Below are 12397 nucleotides of genomic sequence, written 5' to 3'. Positions count from 1 at the left end.
CAAAGGTACCTGTTATGGCTGCTGCTGCCCCCCATCTGGAAGGTGCCACCTCGCTGCACAGCAAGGCGAGTATACTGGACCCCACGGTTACCACTCAGGCGACTGGTGAAAGCTGGAAGGAAAGAAAAAGGAAACTGACACTGGGGAGGGTGGTGGTAAGCTGGGTCTAGGCAACACAAAGAGGAAAAACAGAGCCTCATGTGGCCAAAGATGGACACCCCAGAGCCCTCCCACTTGCCTCCCTCTGTACCTGGGCTTCGGAGAATGGCAGACAGCGCAGAGGTGCTGCTGTGCCCAAAAAGACGTTCATGCATGAGCTGCCGCTGCCGTGCTTCCTGCTCTCGCCTTAGAGCTTGAGCCTCAGCTGCAATATCAGGTGGCATCACAGCCAACACGCTGTCCTCCATGTCCTCTAGAACACTACGGCGCAGGTCTGATGGCAGAGTCTGGATGAAGGTCACAGGATCCATGGGGGTGTCTGAGCTGGCGCTCTGTGCCAGTTCTCGTCGTTGTTGCTCAGCTCTCTGTTGTGCCAGCACCTAGGGAGCACAAGAAGTCAATGGGGGCAATATCTACTGCCATGCAGCCAGCCCCACCGTCTTTCCCGCTTACATACTTCCTCCTGAATGGCTGGAGGCAGGGCAGCCAGGAACTCAGGGCTCACTTCAGTCACACCAGGAATCCCCACCACTGCAGGAGCTGAGTTGGCTGTTGAAGGGGCAGTCCGGGTTGGTGGACGAATGCCTAGCTGGTTCTGCAAGACTTCCCGGCGGATGTCATCAGGCAGAGCAGCCAGAAAAGAGGGGTCTACACCCTCAGGCAGACTGATACCTGAGAGGGGAGATGCAAGATGTGAAGGGACCCACAACTCTACTGATGTCTAGCATGTGCTTGTATGTAAGAAACCTATGTCACTGCTTGAGAGAAACGAAGCGTGTATGTCCTCACTGCTTGCAAAGGACACAGGACACAGTGAGGGCCCACACAACACCTCCAGGCTCAAAATCTGTTGTGTGCCGGTTCACTGCTTACACTCTCACTTAATGTTCATAAAGATCCCGCCATGTAGAAATTTTCACCCCTCAACGTCAATGAGGATCACAGAAATTAAATAATCACCCTAGGTAGTTCACATTGAACCCAAGAAATTATTTATTCCAAATTCATGATAAACTCACATTGCTTTTAGAGGAAAGAATTCAAACCCAGAGGGAAAATTACTTCCCCAGTGTTTTGCTGGGGAAAGCTAGGGCCAGAAGCAGAATGGCTCCTGACCTAGTCACACGGTGAAAGGCGCCACCTTCAATGACTGCAACTTGATATGTTCATTCGACCTTGTAAAAGGGCTTGGAATTTAACGATAAGCCTGTGCTCTTGGCTGTTCAATTCCAAGAAGATCAGTTTCACTCCAAAGCCTGAGCTCATGCCATTATGCCACAGCAACCCCTTACCGCCAGTATTTCTCCTGTACATATGCCCTCCATTCTGGATGGAACTATCTGACTAGTGGACATTTCCATGCAAAGGGCTACAAGAAATGTCAACAATCTCAGGATGTCCTGAGCATACATGACGCTCACCCGCAAGGGGATCTTCTTCTTCGCTGCTTGTTGAAGGCAGTGGCTCTTCCAGGATTCCTCGGGAATCGGCTCCAGAGATGGCCACAGCAGAATCTCTGGTTGAAGAGCTTTCAGAAGATGCAGGGGGAGAGCTGAGGGAAATCATTTTCAGGTTGTTGTCTGTGTTATGGTTTCCCTTTATAAAGTATTCCTACAATACCCCTTTCTCACAGAAGCCAGGTGGATCTCCCCAGTGTAACAAGCCTGTCTGTTTAGTAAGTACACAAATGGGGCTTCAAATACCTTCCAAAATATTCTGAAATTCTGCCCTCCTCTTGCCCACACAGTGCTTACCTGTCCTCAGGCGGCTGGGCAGGCTCCCCTGACCCATCACCTCTGCCTTGAGCTTCTGCCACAACTGGAGGGACATCCCCAGGGGTGGAGCTGCCTGCTGTGGGCTGCTCACAACTGCCAGCTGCTGAGGTGTCACCCACAGCCTCCTCCAGGGTACAGGAAGCCAGGCTGCTGGTGTCCATGGGAGAGCCTTCCAGTTGACTGCTGACAGCTGTCAGGGCATCAGAATCTTCAGCTCTCTCTGGTGAAAGAGAGGCTAGGAGGAAGTCAAAGCGAGAGGTCAGATCTCTGTCTAGAATAGGGGCAAAATTAAAAAAGCAGCAACATGACAAAGTATTTGATAGAAACACCTCCTCAGGAGCAGTCAGATCAAACTGCTCACTTCCCTCCTTAACCCCATGTTGGCCTGCTCTTCCCCGTAAATCTTACCTGCTTCTTAAGGTTCAGTTCAAGCCTTTTCTATCATTTGTTTAACATTTACTATATTCTAGGCATGCTTGTGAAACATCTTCCCTAGGCACCCTAAGAAATGGAGCCTGTCACTTTCAGATTCCCTGTAGGCACCATTTGAACATGAAAGTTGGTTCTGGTTACCTAAACAAGGTCCCTTGAAGGAAAAGAAAAACTACACCTTAAGGTTTCTCCAGAGCACATCACAGGCAGTGTGGCATAGAACAGGATGGCAGCCACATTTCAATTTAACACGGGGAACACTGTGCTGAGAATTTTGAGGCCCCATTTCAAGTAAGTAGGACATAGTGCCCTGATATGTGCCAGAGTATGGGAGAGCTGTTAAGTGTAGGGTCACATGCTTGCCATCCCTGGAACTGCTGAAGCAGAGCAAGCTTCAGAGTAAGACAGATCTGGATTTTAATCCCAGTTCAACCACTTACTGAGCATCCTTGGAATAATGATTTCACTTCTGAGCTTCAGTTTATTCATGGAGATAATGCCATCTGCTTTGTACGACTGGTTTTAAAGAAGTTACTAATATGCCTGGCACAATAGCTCAGGAACAGAGTAATTACCTCAAAAATTGGTACATATTATCATTGTAGATATTATCATTAATATCATTAGATACTCAGATTTATAACCACTTAAGGAAACACAAAAGTAACCTCAACTTTACCTAAGAAGGCTCATGTGTAAACTGATTCCTGAGCTCCTCCTATTCTCTAAAGTAACAGAACAAAGAAAACTACAAAAATATCCATTCTTCCTTCCTTTTCCAGTCCCCAAAACTTGAAATTCTACTCACTTATTGTGGGAGCTGGAGACAACTCCATCTGAGTCATTTCTGCTTCTCCACTTGGCCTTGTGGGACCCAATTCCTCTGGCTCTACAGGCATCAATAGCTGGGTAGAGCTGTCCCCGTCTCCAACTGGGGACTGCAGCTCTTGAGGAATCTCTCCCGCGGCTGGTGTGGGTGGGAGTGTTGGTTGCTGTTGTGAGGGCTGCAGAACGACAAGGGTATCCTTGGACTCAGAAGTAGTTGCATCAGTTGAAGATGGAGTTGTTGGGTAGCTATCAGGCATAGGCGTCCCATCTTTCATGGAAAGAATGATATTGGTGGTTATGGGGCTGTCAGTCAAGGATCAGGGAAGCCACCCAATCATCACATGTGGATTGAAAAATGTCCCACACAGCCAGAGATACAGTATTCCCTCCCACTACCCCCCACCCCCAACTGCTCCAAGGAACAGTTCTTGGCTGGTCTGGTATACCCAGGCTGAGGGCTAAGGCACAGTGCTCTGTCCGAAGAACTGGGGATCTGACTCCTCCTGTATCTTAAGAATTAAATCCCTTCAGTGCCTCAGGTGGAAGGGGAATATTTCAGGCCACGTAGATCGGCTGAGGCTAACTGTCTCTGTAGGAACACAGAAAATCTACCCACCAAAAACCTACTGATTCTCCAATTTCCTCATCTATTGGAGTAAGAAATGGTCTGAATTTTCCTCAAAACCCTTAAAGCACACATTCTCTTCCCTGTTCTATTACTGAGTAAATGAAGTCATCACATAGTTGAAGAATAGAAAATGTTTGCGTTCATGCCTGAAGTTAAAAAAAAATCAATTATATGCTCTAATCAACGAAGGACAAATTACTTTATGATGACACGTGCTTCACCCTAAATATCACCTGTCCCCTTCCACCTCACTTTTCTTCCAGTCCTGCTTATCTAAGAAACATTACAGCTTTTTCTGCTGGAGGCAACACTACCAAGACTAAGTGTGAATACGCCACATATCAGGGAAAGTAGTAAGTTGTATAGTTATCTGCTAATTGGGGCCTAAATTCCCTACCCCACAACAATACAACTTACTACCTCACCCCGGCATGAGCAGAATCTTATGGCAAGGCTAAAAGGACATTCCGCCTGGTGACAGACCCTTTCTGAGACCTTTAGCTAAATTAAGGGCAACCAGGACACCTACCGTCTTTCAGTGCTTTAAATAATATTGTGTAGGCTTTAGTACAATCATTTCCCAACTCCAAGTGCCAAGGAGACAGAAAGTATATGAAAGCAGAAGTTCTGAGGAAATACTGCGGAGGAGACATATAATACCACTAGATACTAGAATCTCAAATGGCTACTGCTCATTGTTAAGATTAGAAGAAGGAATAGAAAGCATGTGGGAGGAATACCATTTAGTCCACAGATCTATCTTCCTCAAAAGCAGGTTGCCCAAACATGACTCCCAGGGGTTTAAATCTGCCTGGCAACATGGGACATAACTCCTGGGGATGAGCTTGGCCCTGGCATCATAGGATTGAGAAAGCCTTCTTGATTGACCAAAAGGTTGGGAAGTGAAATGAAACGAAATAAAGTTTCAGTGGCTGAGAGATTTCAAATGGAGTCAAGAGGTCATTCTGGAGGTTATTCTTATGCCTTATATAGATATCCCTTTTTAGTTTTTAGTGTATTGATATCTGAAACTGTTGAACTGCCACCCAGTAGCCTTGATTCTTGAAAATGATTGTGTAACTATATAGCTTAGACTGTGTGACCTGTGTGATTGTGAAAACCTCGTGGCTCTCACTCCCTTTATCCAGTGTATGGACAGATAAGTAGAAAAATGAAGACCCAAAGTAAATGAAGAATAGGGAGGAATGAGGGTATGGGATGTTCTGGTTGATCTTTTTACGTTAATTTTTATTCTTATTCTTGTTTGTGAGTGGTAATGAAAATGTTCAAAAATTGATTGTGGTGATGAATGCACAACTATATAATGGTACTGTGAACAACTGATTGTACGCTGTGGATGACTGTATGGTTTATGAATACATCTCAACAAAATTGAATTTAAAAAAAAGCAGGCTGCCAAAGACAATTTCCTAGACTTTTGGATTCCATAGGCCAATACAATTTAGATAAAAAAGAAAAAAAATAGAGACCAACAAAGGGTTACCAACTTTTAGTTTTGCCATATAAGAAAAAAAAATTCATCAACATCATTTACTAAAAACTATTTTGATAACAAAGAAGTAGAACATAGATCCTGAAATTAAAAAAAACAGTCCTTTAAATTGAATAGGTTCAGCTTGTGAAAAATTCATTAAACTTCTCTTATTTTTGTTCCCACAAAAATTCGTGAACCACTGTCAACAGATATTCTCACATAGTACCACACCACAGTGGTCACCAAAGGACAAACCATTTCAAAGATGTATATATATATATTTTTTAATGTCATCTACAGTGTGTTTTATTTCCATAAATGCTGTCCCTCTCTAAAATGGACAGAGGTGATGGTAGCATGTTATGGTGAGAATAATTAACAGGGCTGAACAGTGTGTGAGTGTGGTGGAAAGGGGAATTTTAGAGCCATGTATGTCACCAGAAGGAAAGTTGGAGGTTAAAACATGGGAATATATAACACAGTGAATAATGTGGCAGACAATGTCCGTGATTAACTGTACAAATATTAAAAAGTTCTTTCAAGAACTAGAACAGATGTATGACACTATTATAAGGAGTTAATGGAGGGATATATACAGAAAAAAATGTACCTATTGCAAACTATGGACTATAGTTAAAGGTAATATTTTAATACTCTTTCATCAACAGTAACAAATGTATCACACCAACTCTATGGGGGTACAAGGAGTATGGGAGCATTAAGGATTCCTTTTTTATTTTTAATTCTTTTCTAGAGTAATAAAAATGTTCCAAATTTGATCATGGGGCTGTATGCACAATGTTATGATACTGTGAACCACTGATTGTATACTTTGGATAGTTTCTATGCTGCGTCAATATATCTCAATAAAACTGCATTTTAAAAAAAGATGTATACATGCTCAGTTTCAGAGGACAGAACTGCAGTCAGGAAAGGGAATGAAAGGACACATGACCTGGCGACTACACATGCCAGAATGAAACACAGCATAATCAGAACAAGAACCTGAATAGATCCAGTCAGAAGGGAAGTGCACCACCGTGGGAAAGACAGTAGACTGTATAGTTATCTCCAAGATGGGGTATGACCCTAAAACTATACAATCTACTACCTCATCCCACAGAGCACCAATGTTCATCTTCAGCCCACATGGGCCAGATACTTGGAATGGTCAGGAGAAAGAACCAATCGATCTGTTAGTAAAAAGTTTGAGAAAAGGAAGGAAGAATTACCTGAGAGGTTCTGCTCAGTAGAGTCATTTGTCATAAATGCAGTACACCGTAAAAAGAAGGGAAAGACCCATGTGGAACTTTAAAGACACAAAAGAGGTCAACTGTAATAGTCACCATCCTTCACATATACCATCTAGGAGCTTAATGACTTGGATAGAAAATGCATCTGCCATGTGAACAAATAAAGATGATCACTGTAGTGTGCAAATACCTATGTAATTTCTCTATGCATATTCATGTTCAAGGATAGCTTGGGGAAGAAACTGCCTGGTAGCCAACTGAACAACTATAGGAAATAATAAAAATCACCCTAGGGTTGGGCATAGGACAAGTCCCGAACACAACCATAAGACTAGCAAGAATTTCTTAAGAGTTCATCTATTTATATATATTTCTCTTCCTTGGGCTTTTTTTTGCCCTCTCTAGCTTTTTTTTTTTTTTTTAATATCATACCCTAGGTTTATTCTCCATCCTTTTTCATGTGCTTGAAACAATGTTACTGTTTATTAAGTTAAAAGTTTCAAATAAAGATATCTGTTAGCTCAACCTTGTTATTACATCTGAGCATTCCAATATCCTTATTTTTTTTATCTATCTGATACTCTAACTGCCAAGTGGGGTAATAATAAAGTCTTTCACTAAGGTCGTTTAATTGCTTTGTATTTCTGCCAGTTTTTACTTCACGTATTTTATATTTTAAAGCTACACAGCTTGAGGCCACAGAAGTTTCAGAGAAAGGTAGGAAGGTAAGTAGCTTCTTTCCAAATCAAGATCATGTTGAACCCTAGAGAATGACATTTGGCAATGGGGTTCAAGGTAGGAATATTTTCTCCAATCTGATGCCCAAGACTGACTTATTCAAATGATGAAATGTAGTCATCTTGGTAAGGTTCCCCACACTAGCAGTTTACCAGAGAAATGGGATTTAACAACCAAGAACAAAAGTTACAAGATTATTTGTCAGAAGAAAAAGTAACCTCATCACTGTTCACTACTAAAGCTAACCCAGTAAAAAGAAATATACTAGATATTTAATAGATTTTGAGAACCTAGAGAGAAATTTTCATATCCATTAACTCTTACATCTCTTACTCACTTCCTAGGCAAAAATCCCTTTACTTCTTTTTCCTGCTTTCCTTTTTTGTTTCCATCTCTTTTCTCCAAAAGGAGAACATTCATTTTTTATGTACCAGAACAAAAATCCTCAGATTCTAAGAAGGTACTATGATAAATAAACTTCATATAAGGAACAGTTACTTTTGGTGGGACTGCTACATACTCAGCCCCTTGACTAACAGAAGAGCCATTTCTCCTCTGGAGATAGCACATTTAACATTAACTTACAGAAAAAGCTCTTGGGCCCTTTAGCAAGCAGAGTCCTAAGAAATAATTCTGACTTCTCATTTAGAAGAGAAACCTAGCCATCAAGATCCCTTAAGTGATTTAAACCTTGGTCAGAGACCTTTGCATTCTTCACTACTCTCTCATATCCTGTTCTGGTCTACCCTTGACTCCGGAAGTGAAGCCGTTCTAGCAATCATATATATTACATTACACACCTTAGTCATCTGGGCTCTCCTTTTGGAGGGGATGACTGTCTTTTCATAGAAATCAATCAGAAGCAACACTGGGGTGATCTACCTAAAAAGGAAAAATGATTTCTTCTGGGCAAGCCAGAAACCTGCACAAATTGGGAAAGCATATATTGGTTTTATTGGGTAAGCATATATTGGTTTTATTGGGTACTTCATAATTTTCTGGAGATTTGGCTCTGAAAGTACCTGATACAGGACCTAAGTTCTAGAGGCCAAGTCCCAGGTGAACAGAAGTAAAACCAGGATAGACACAAGATCACTCACTTTGGGATCTAGACCTCCTTTTGCTCCTTGGAGGCCTGTAGGCAAGGCTGGACCACTTGCAAGAGTTTGATTAGGACATTAAGGATGCCACTCGATTCAACTACCCAAGCACAGGGTAGCTTCAACTCCTGATTCATTAATCAAAGGAAGAAAAACAAACAAATACCAGCTTCTGTTCAGTATCAAGGATTAGCATAGTATAGGGGAACATATGAGTGAAGAGAAACAGACCGAATTGAATTCAATTCTACTTCCACCACTTACCAGTTCTGTAATCTGAGACCTTGGTTTCTTCAGGAATCAAAGGGAATAATAATTTCCGCCTCCAGGATAATTATGATGATTAAATGAGATTTTATATATGCACATATATAAAATGCCCAACACACTGCTGGCATATTAGTATGTGCTGAATATGTAAACTTATTAATCATCATTGGGGATTGTAATCAAAGCTGTACACTGATTATGTTGAAGTTGTAAAGTTCTGATTTACAGAGAACCTTTACAAATTCTCTCAAGGAAGACGGAAAGGTGCTTCTTCTCTGGTACAGTAACAAACCCAACAACAACTAATGGTTCCCCTTACTGGGGCTACACAAAAGTGTTACTTATAACAGGAAATCACAAGAATTTACATGTTCGATAAATTTTTATTTTAAAATATTAGGGGACATCCCAAAGATGGTATACTTACAGGACAAATTATTCATAATGTAATACTGAAAGAAAAAAAGAACAAAACTTTCTGTATGGCTTCATCTCAAATGTTTAACTGCATCCAAAAGGACCAGATGAAAATACAAGGCTGTTACTTGCAATTCTTTTTTGGTGTGTGTTCGGGAGTTATTTTTTCTTTTGATTATGCTATTGGGGACTCCTAGCACTCAGTACTTTGTTAACCTTTCTTTCTCTCAAGTGTCTATTCACAAGGAGCTATAACAAGAATTGGCACTTCCATCACAAAGGAAAGCTCCAAGACTGTAAGCACATAGTTTGACACGTATATTAGATTAATCTCCTGAGTTGCTGTAGAGAGTTTACTTCATTAAGTTTAGATGTTACTATTAAACATGATGAGCTACAAAGGAAGGGTCACTTGTTCATGGTCAGTTGCTTCCTAGTCCCTATGTTGCTTAGAACAAGAGAGATGTAGCTCCATGTCCTGCCCAAGCAATTGTCTTTCCTGACCAGGTAATGAAAGGAGAGAGGAGTGTCTATCTGATGCCTTTTTCCCCAACACTGACCATACTCAATTTCAATAACCTATGCCGCTATTTGGCTATTAGTTACTCAGCACTGTATTTCTGGCATTAGTTGCTATCTCTGATGCCCTTGAGTTTCCCCAAAGAGGCCAAAAGGATTTCATGGTCTAACTATGATAGCTATCTAAATACCCTTCCTTTAACTGCCATCCCCCAGTCCTTTAAGATCCAATTCAATTAGTTAGCACTAGTTCTGAGAAGAAGCCCTTATCTTATTATCCAGAAGTGATCCTTATACCCTTCTAAAACTTAAATAAAATTGTTTATACCAATCGTGTAGCACAGAATGCTGTAGTTTGTGCTTAATTATGTGTGTTTTAGTCTATCAGAAACAATGAGCCCATGAAATGCAAAGAACATGGGATATGCCTTACATTTTCCTGTATCTTCCTCAATGCCTCATATGGTAGATGCTTGATAATTCTTTGATGAATGAATTACAGGGCCCAAAATCTTACCTTAAAAAGCAGTGTTGACCCAGGGGAGTGAATCTCCCTGGCAACGTAGAATATGACTCCCGGGGAGGAATGTAGACCCGGCATCGTGGGACGGAGAACATCTTCTTGACCAAAAGGGGGATGTGAAAGGAAATGAAATAAGCTTCAGTGGCAGAGAGATTCCAAAACGAGCCGAGAGGTCACTCTGGTGGGCACTCTTACGCATACTTTAGACAACCCTTTTTAGGTTCTAAAGAATTGGGGTAGCTGGTGGTGGATACCTGAAACTATCAAACTACAACCCAGAACCCATGAATCTCGAAGACAGTTGTATAAAAATGTAGCTTATGAGGGGTGACAATGGGATTGGGAAAGCCATAAGGACCACACTCCACTTTGTCTAAGTTTATGGATGGATGAGTAGAAAAATAGGGGAAGGAAACAAACAGACAAAGGTACCCAGTGTTCTTTTTTACTTCAATTGCTCTTTTTCACTCTATTATTCTTGTTATTTTTGTGTGTGTGCTAATGAAGGTGTCAGGGATTGATTTAGGTGATGAATGTACAACTATGTAATGGTACTGTAAACAATCGAAAGTACGATTTGTTTTGTATGACTGCGTGGTATGTGAATATATCTCAATAAAATGATGATTAAAAAAAAAAAAAAAAAAAAAAGCAGTGTTGAAAGCAAGATTCTAGTAGCCAAGTTGGAGGCCTGGGCCAGGGTGGCATCTGACTGATCCACTCTGACAGTTTTTGGGTTACTTGTTGTCAAGGGAAGAGCGGCTTTGATCAACACACCAATGGCTTCTCATACCTAGAAATGTGAAAATGTGGACAATTGAAGTAACTGTAGAGTGAGATAAAGTTTGTTAAAACATTCTGAACCTTTCTGATTACTCCCTCCACCCAAACGCATTCACTGATAGAAGACAGGTAAATAGCAATGAACATATCGATTAGGGGTCTGTAGTAAAGGAAAATGTATACTACTAAAAGATCACCACTAAAAGATTAGAGTTTTGTGGTGTATATAGTCAAATTACACCCCAAAAGTTCCTACCAGCTTATACTTCCATCAGCAATCTTTCACTGATTTCTCACTGAAAACAAAACAAATTATCATTAGAGACAGAATTATCATTAACAAACTCCCTGAAGGCTAGAAACATTGGTCTTTTTAAAATTTGCATTTGTTAAATTCCTCGTAATGAATTTGGTATCATCGCCCCTTCCTATTCAAGTCTTAGTGTTCTTAAAATCATTTGTATAAGCTTCTAATATAACCTAAAGAGACTAAACTTTGACGATATCTGTGAAAAGAAGTTTTATCCAGTTTGCATTTTACATTCATGATGTTTCCCTGCACTAAAGTTATGTTTATGTAGTCAAAAAAGTATACCCCTTTTTATTTCTTCCCCTGCTTCTAGGCTCAAAAATCATGTAAGACAAGATTCCAATAATTAAATTATATAGATTTTTTTAAAACAGGAAAAGGAAATACACCAAATGTTAACAGATTATCTCTGGGTTTATGGATTTGGGGTAATTTACCTCTTATCCTCCTTCTAAAATTAGCATAAATTAATTTCATAATGAGGAAAAACACTGTTAAAAAAAGATAAACACCAGGTCACCAGTACTTATTGGGAGGGGCTCATGGGTTAACGCGGTTGTTAGATAAAAGAGAAAGAAAAGCATTATCTCATTTTTAATCCAGGGGACCTAATATGGCTCAAGAGTAAAGCACATTTTGGACATTTTTGATGACTCTAAGAAGAGATACCTAAGAAAAGAAATTTTTTTTATTCCTTCCAAAAAGACATTTTGTGAAGTATAGTTTCCTGCTGCAGGAAACATTCAAGCAAGATCTAGAAAACAAGATCTAAAGAATTCAAAGGAGAATACACCCATATTGGGCAGAAGGCAAACATCCTGTACTTTTCAGAAACCAAGTTTTAATAGATGACAGGAAAACCATTTCACAAGCTCCCCTCTTCTGGTCCCTGGGGAGCTTACCTGATTGACCACGAGCTTCAGAATCATGTCACGATAGTCTGCTCCATTACGCTTGATTGCTGTCATGATCAGATCACACACACAGTACACTGTGTCCAGCAGCTCGTCAAGAAGGTGGAAGCAGTCTGGCAACATGGTTTATGTGAACGTGTGGAGCTCATCTTGCTCCAATGGGTCAGCATCCAGGAACTTCTCTAGAAGTTCCTGCTTCATCTTCCTGCTTTTCCTATGCCTTCCATTCTTCCTCCTTCCAGAAAGCAACTTC

General features: G+C 40.8%; 2 protein-coding genes across 10 annotated transcripts in view; both read right to left on the bottom strand.

Annotated features, from left to right (window-relative positions):
* Positions 1-12386, bottom strand: part of LOC119522640 (E3 ubiquitin-protein ligase HUWE1-like) — a 22293-nt gene extending 9907 nt beyond the window's left edge. The window contains exons 1-10 of one of the 9 annotated variants that reach the window (XM_037821133.1): positions 12133-12386; positions 11177-11216; positions 10132-10232; positions 6550-6626; positions 3175-3462; positions 1914-2169; positions 1581-1711; positions 617-831; positions 251-539; positions 10-112 (exon numbers count right to left, since the gene is read on the bottom strand). In XM_037821133.1, the coding sequence (XP_037677061.1) occupies positions 10-112; positions 251-539; positions 617-831; positions 1581-1711; positions 1914-2169; positions 3175-3462; positions 6550-6626; positions 10132-10232 (1460 nt within the window). In that variant the 5' untranslated portion in view covers positions 11177-11216; positions 12133-12386. Of the gene's footprint in view, positions 1-9; positions 113-250; positions 540-616; positions 832-1580; positions 1712-1913; positions 2170-3174; positions 3463-6549; positions 6627-8108; positions 8376-8408; positions 10098-10131; positions 10233-11176; positions 11217-12132 lie in introns of those variants that run through there. The other 8 variants (XM_037821134.1, XM_037821135.1, XM_037821140.1 and 5 more) reach the window with 8 other exon arrangements.
* Positions 12052-12397, bottom strand: part of LOC119522153 — a 32399-nt gene continuing 32053 nt past the window's right edge. Inside the window, exon 7 of the mRNA XM_037820810.1 lies at positions 12052-12397. The gene's annotated coding sequence lies outside the window, so the exon portion shown is untranslated.

This window comes from Choloepus didactylus, chromosome X, assembly GCF_015220235.1.
Source record: "Choloepus didactylus isolate mChoDid1 chromosome X, mChoDid1.pri, whole genome shotgun sequence".
Lineage (NCBI taxonomy): Eukaryota > Metazoa > Chordata > Mammalia > Pilosa > Megalonychidae > Choloepus > Choloepus didactylus.
The sequence above is the reverse complement of the archived record's forward strand: the minus strand, read 5'-3'. Positions and strand labels throughout refer to the sequence as shown.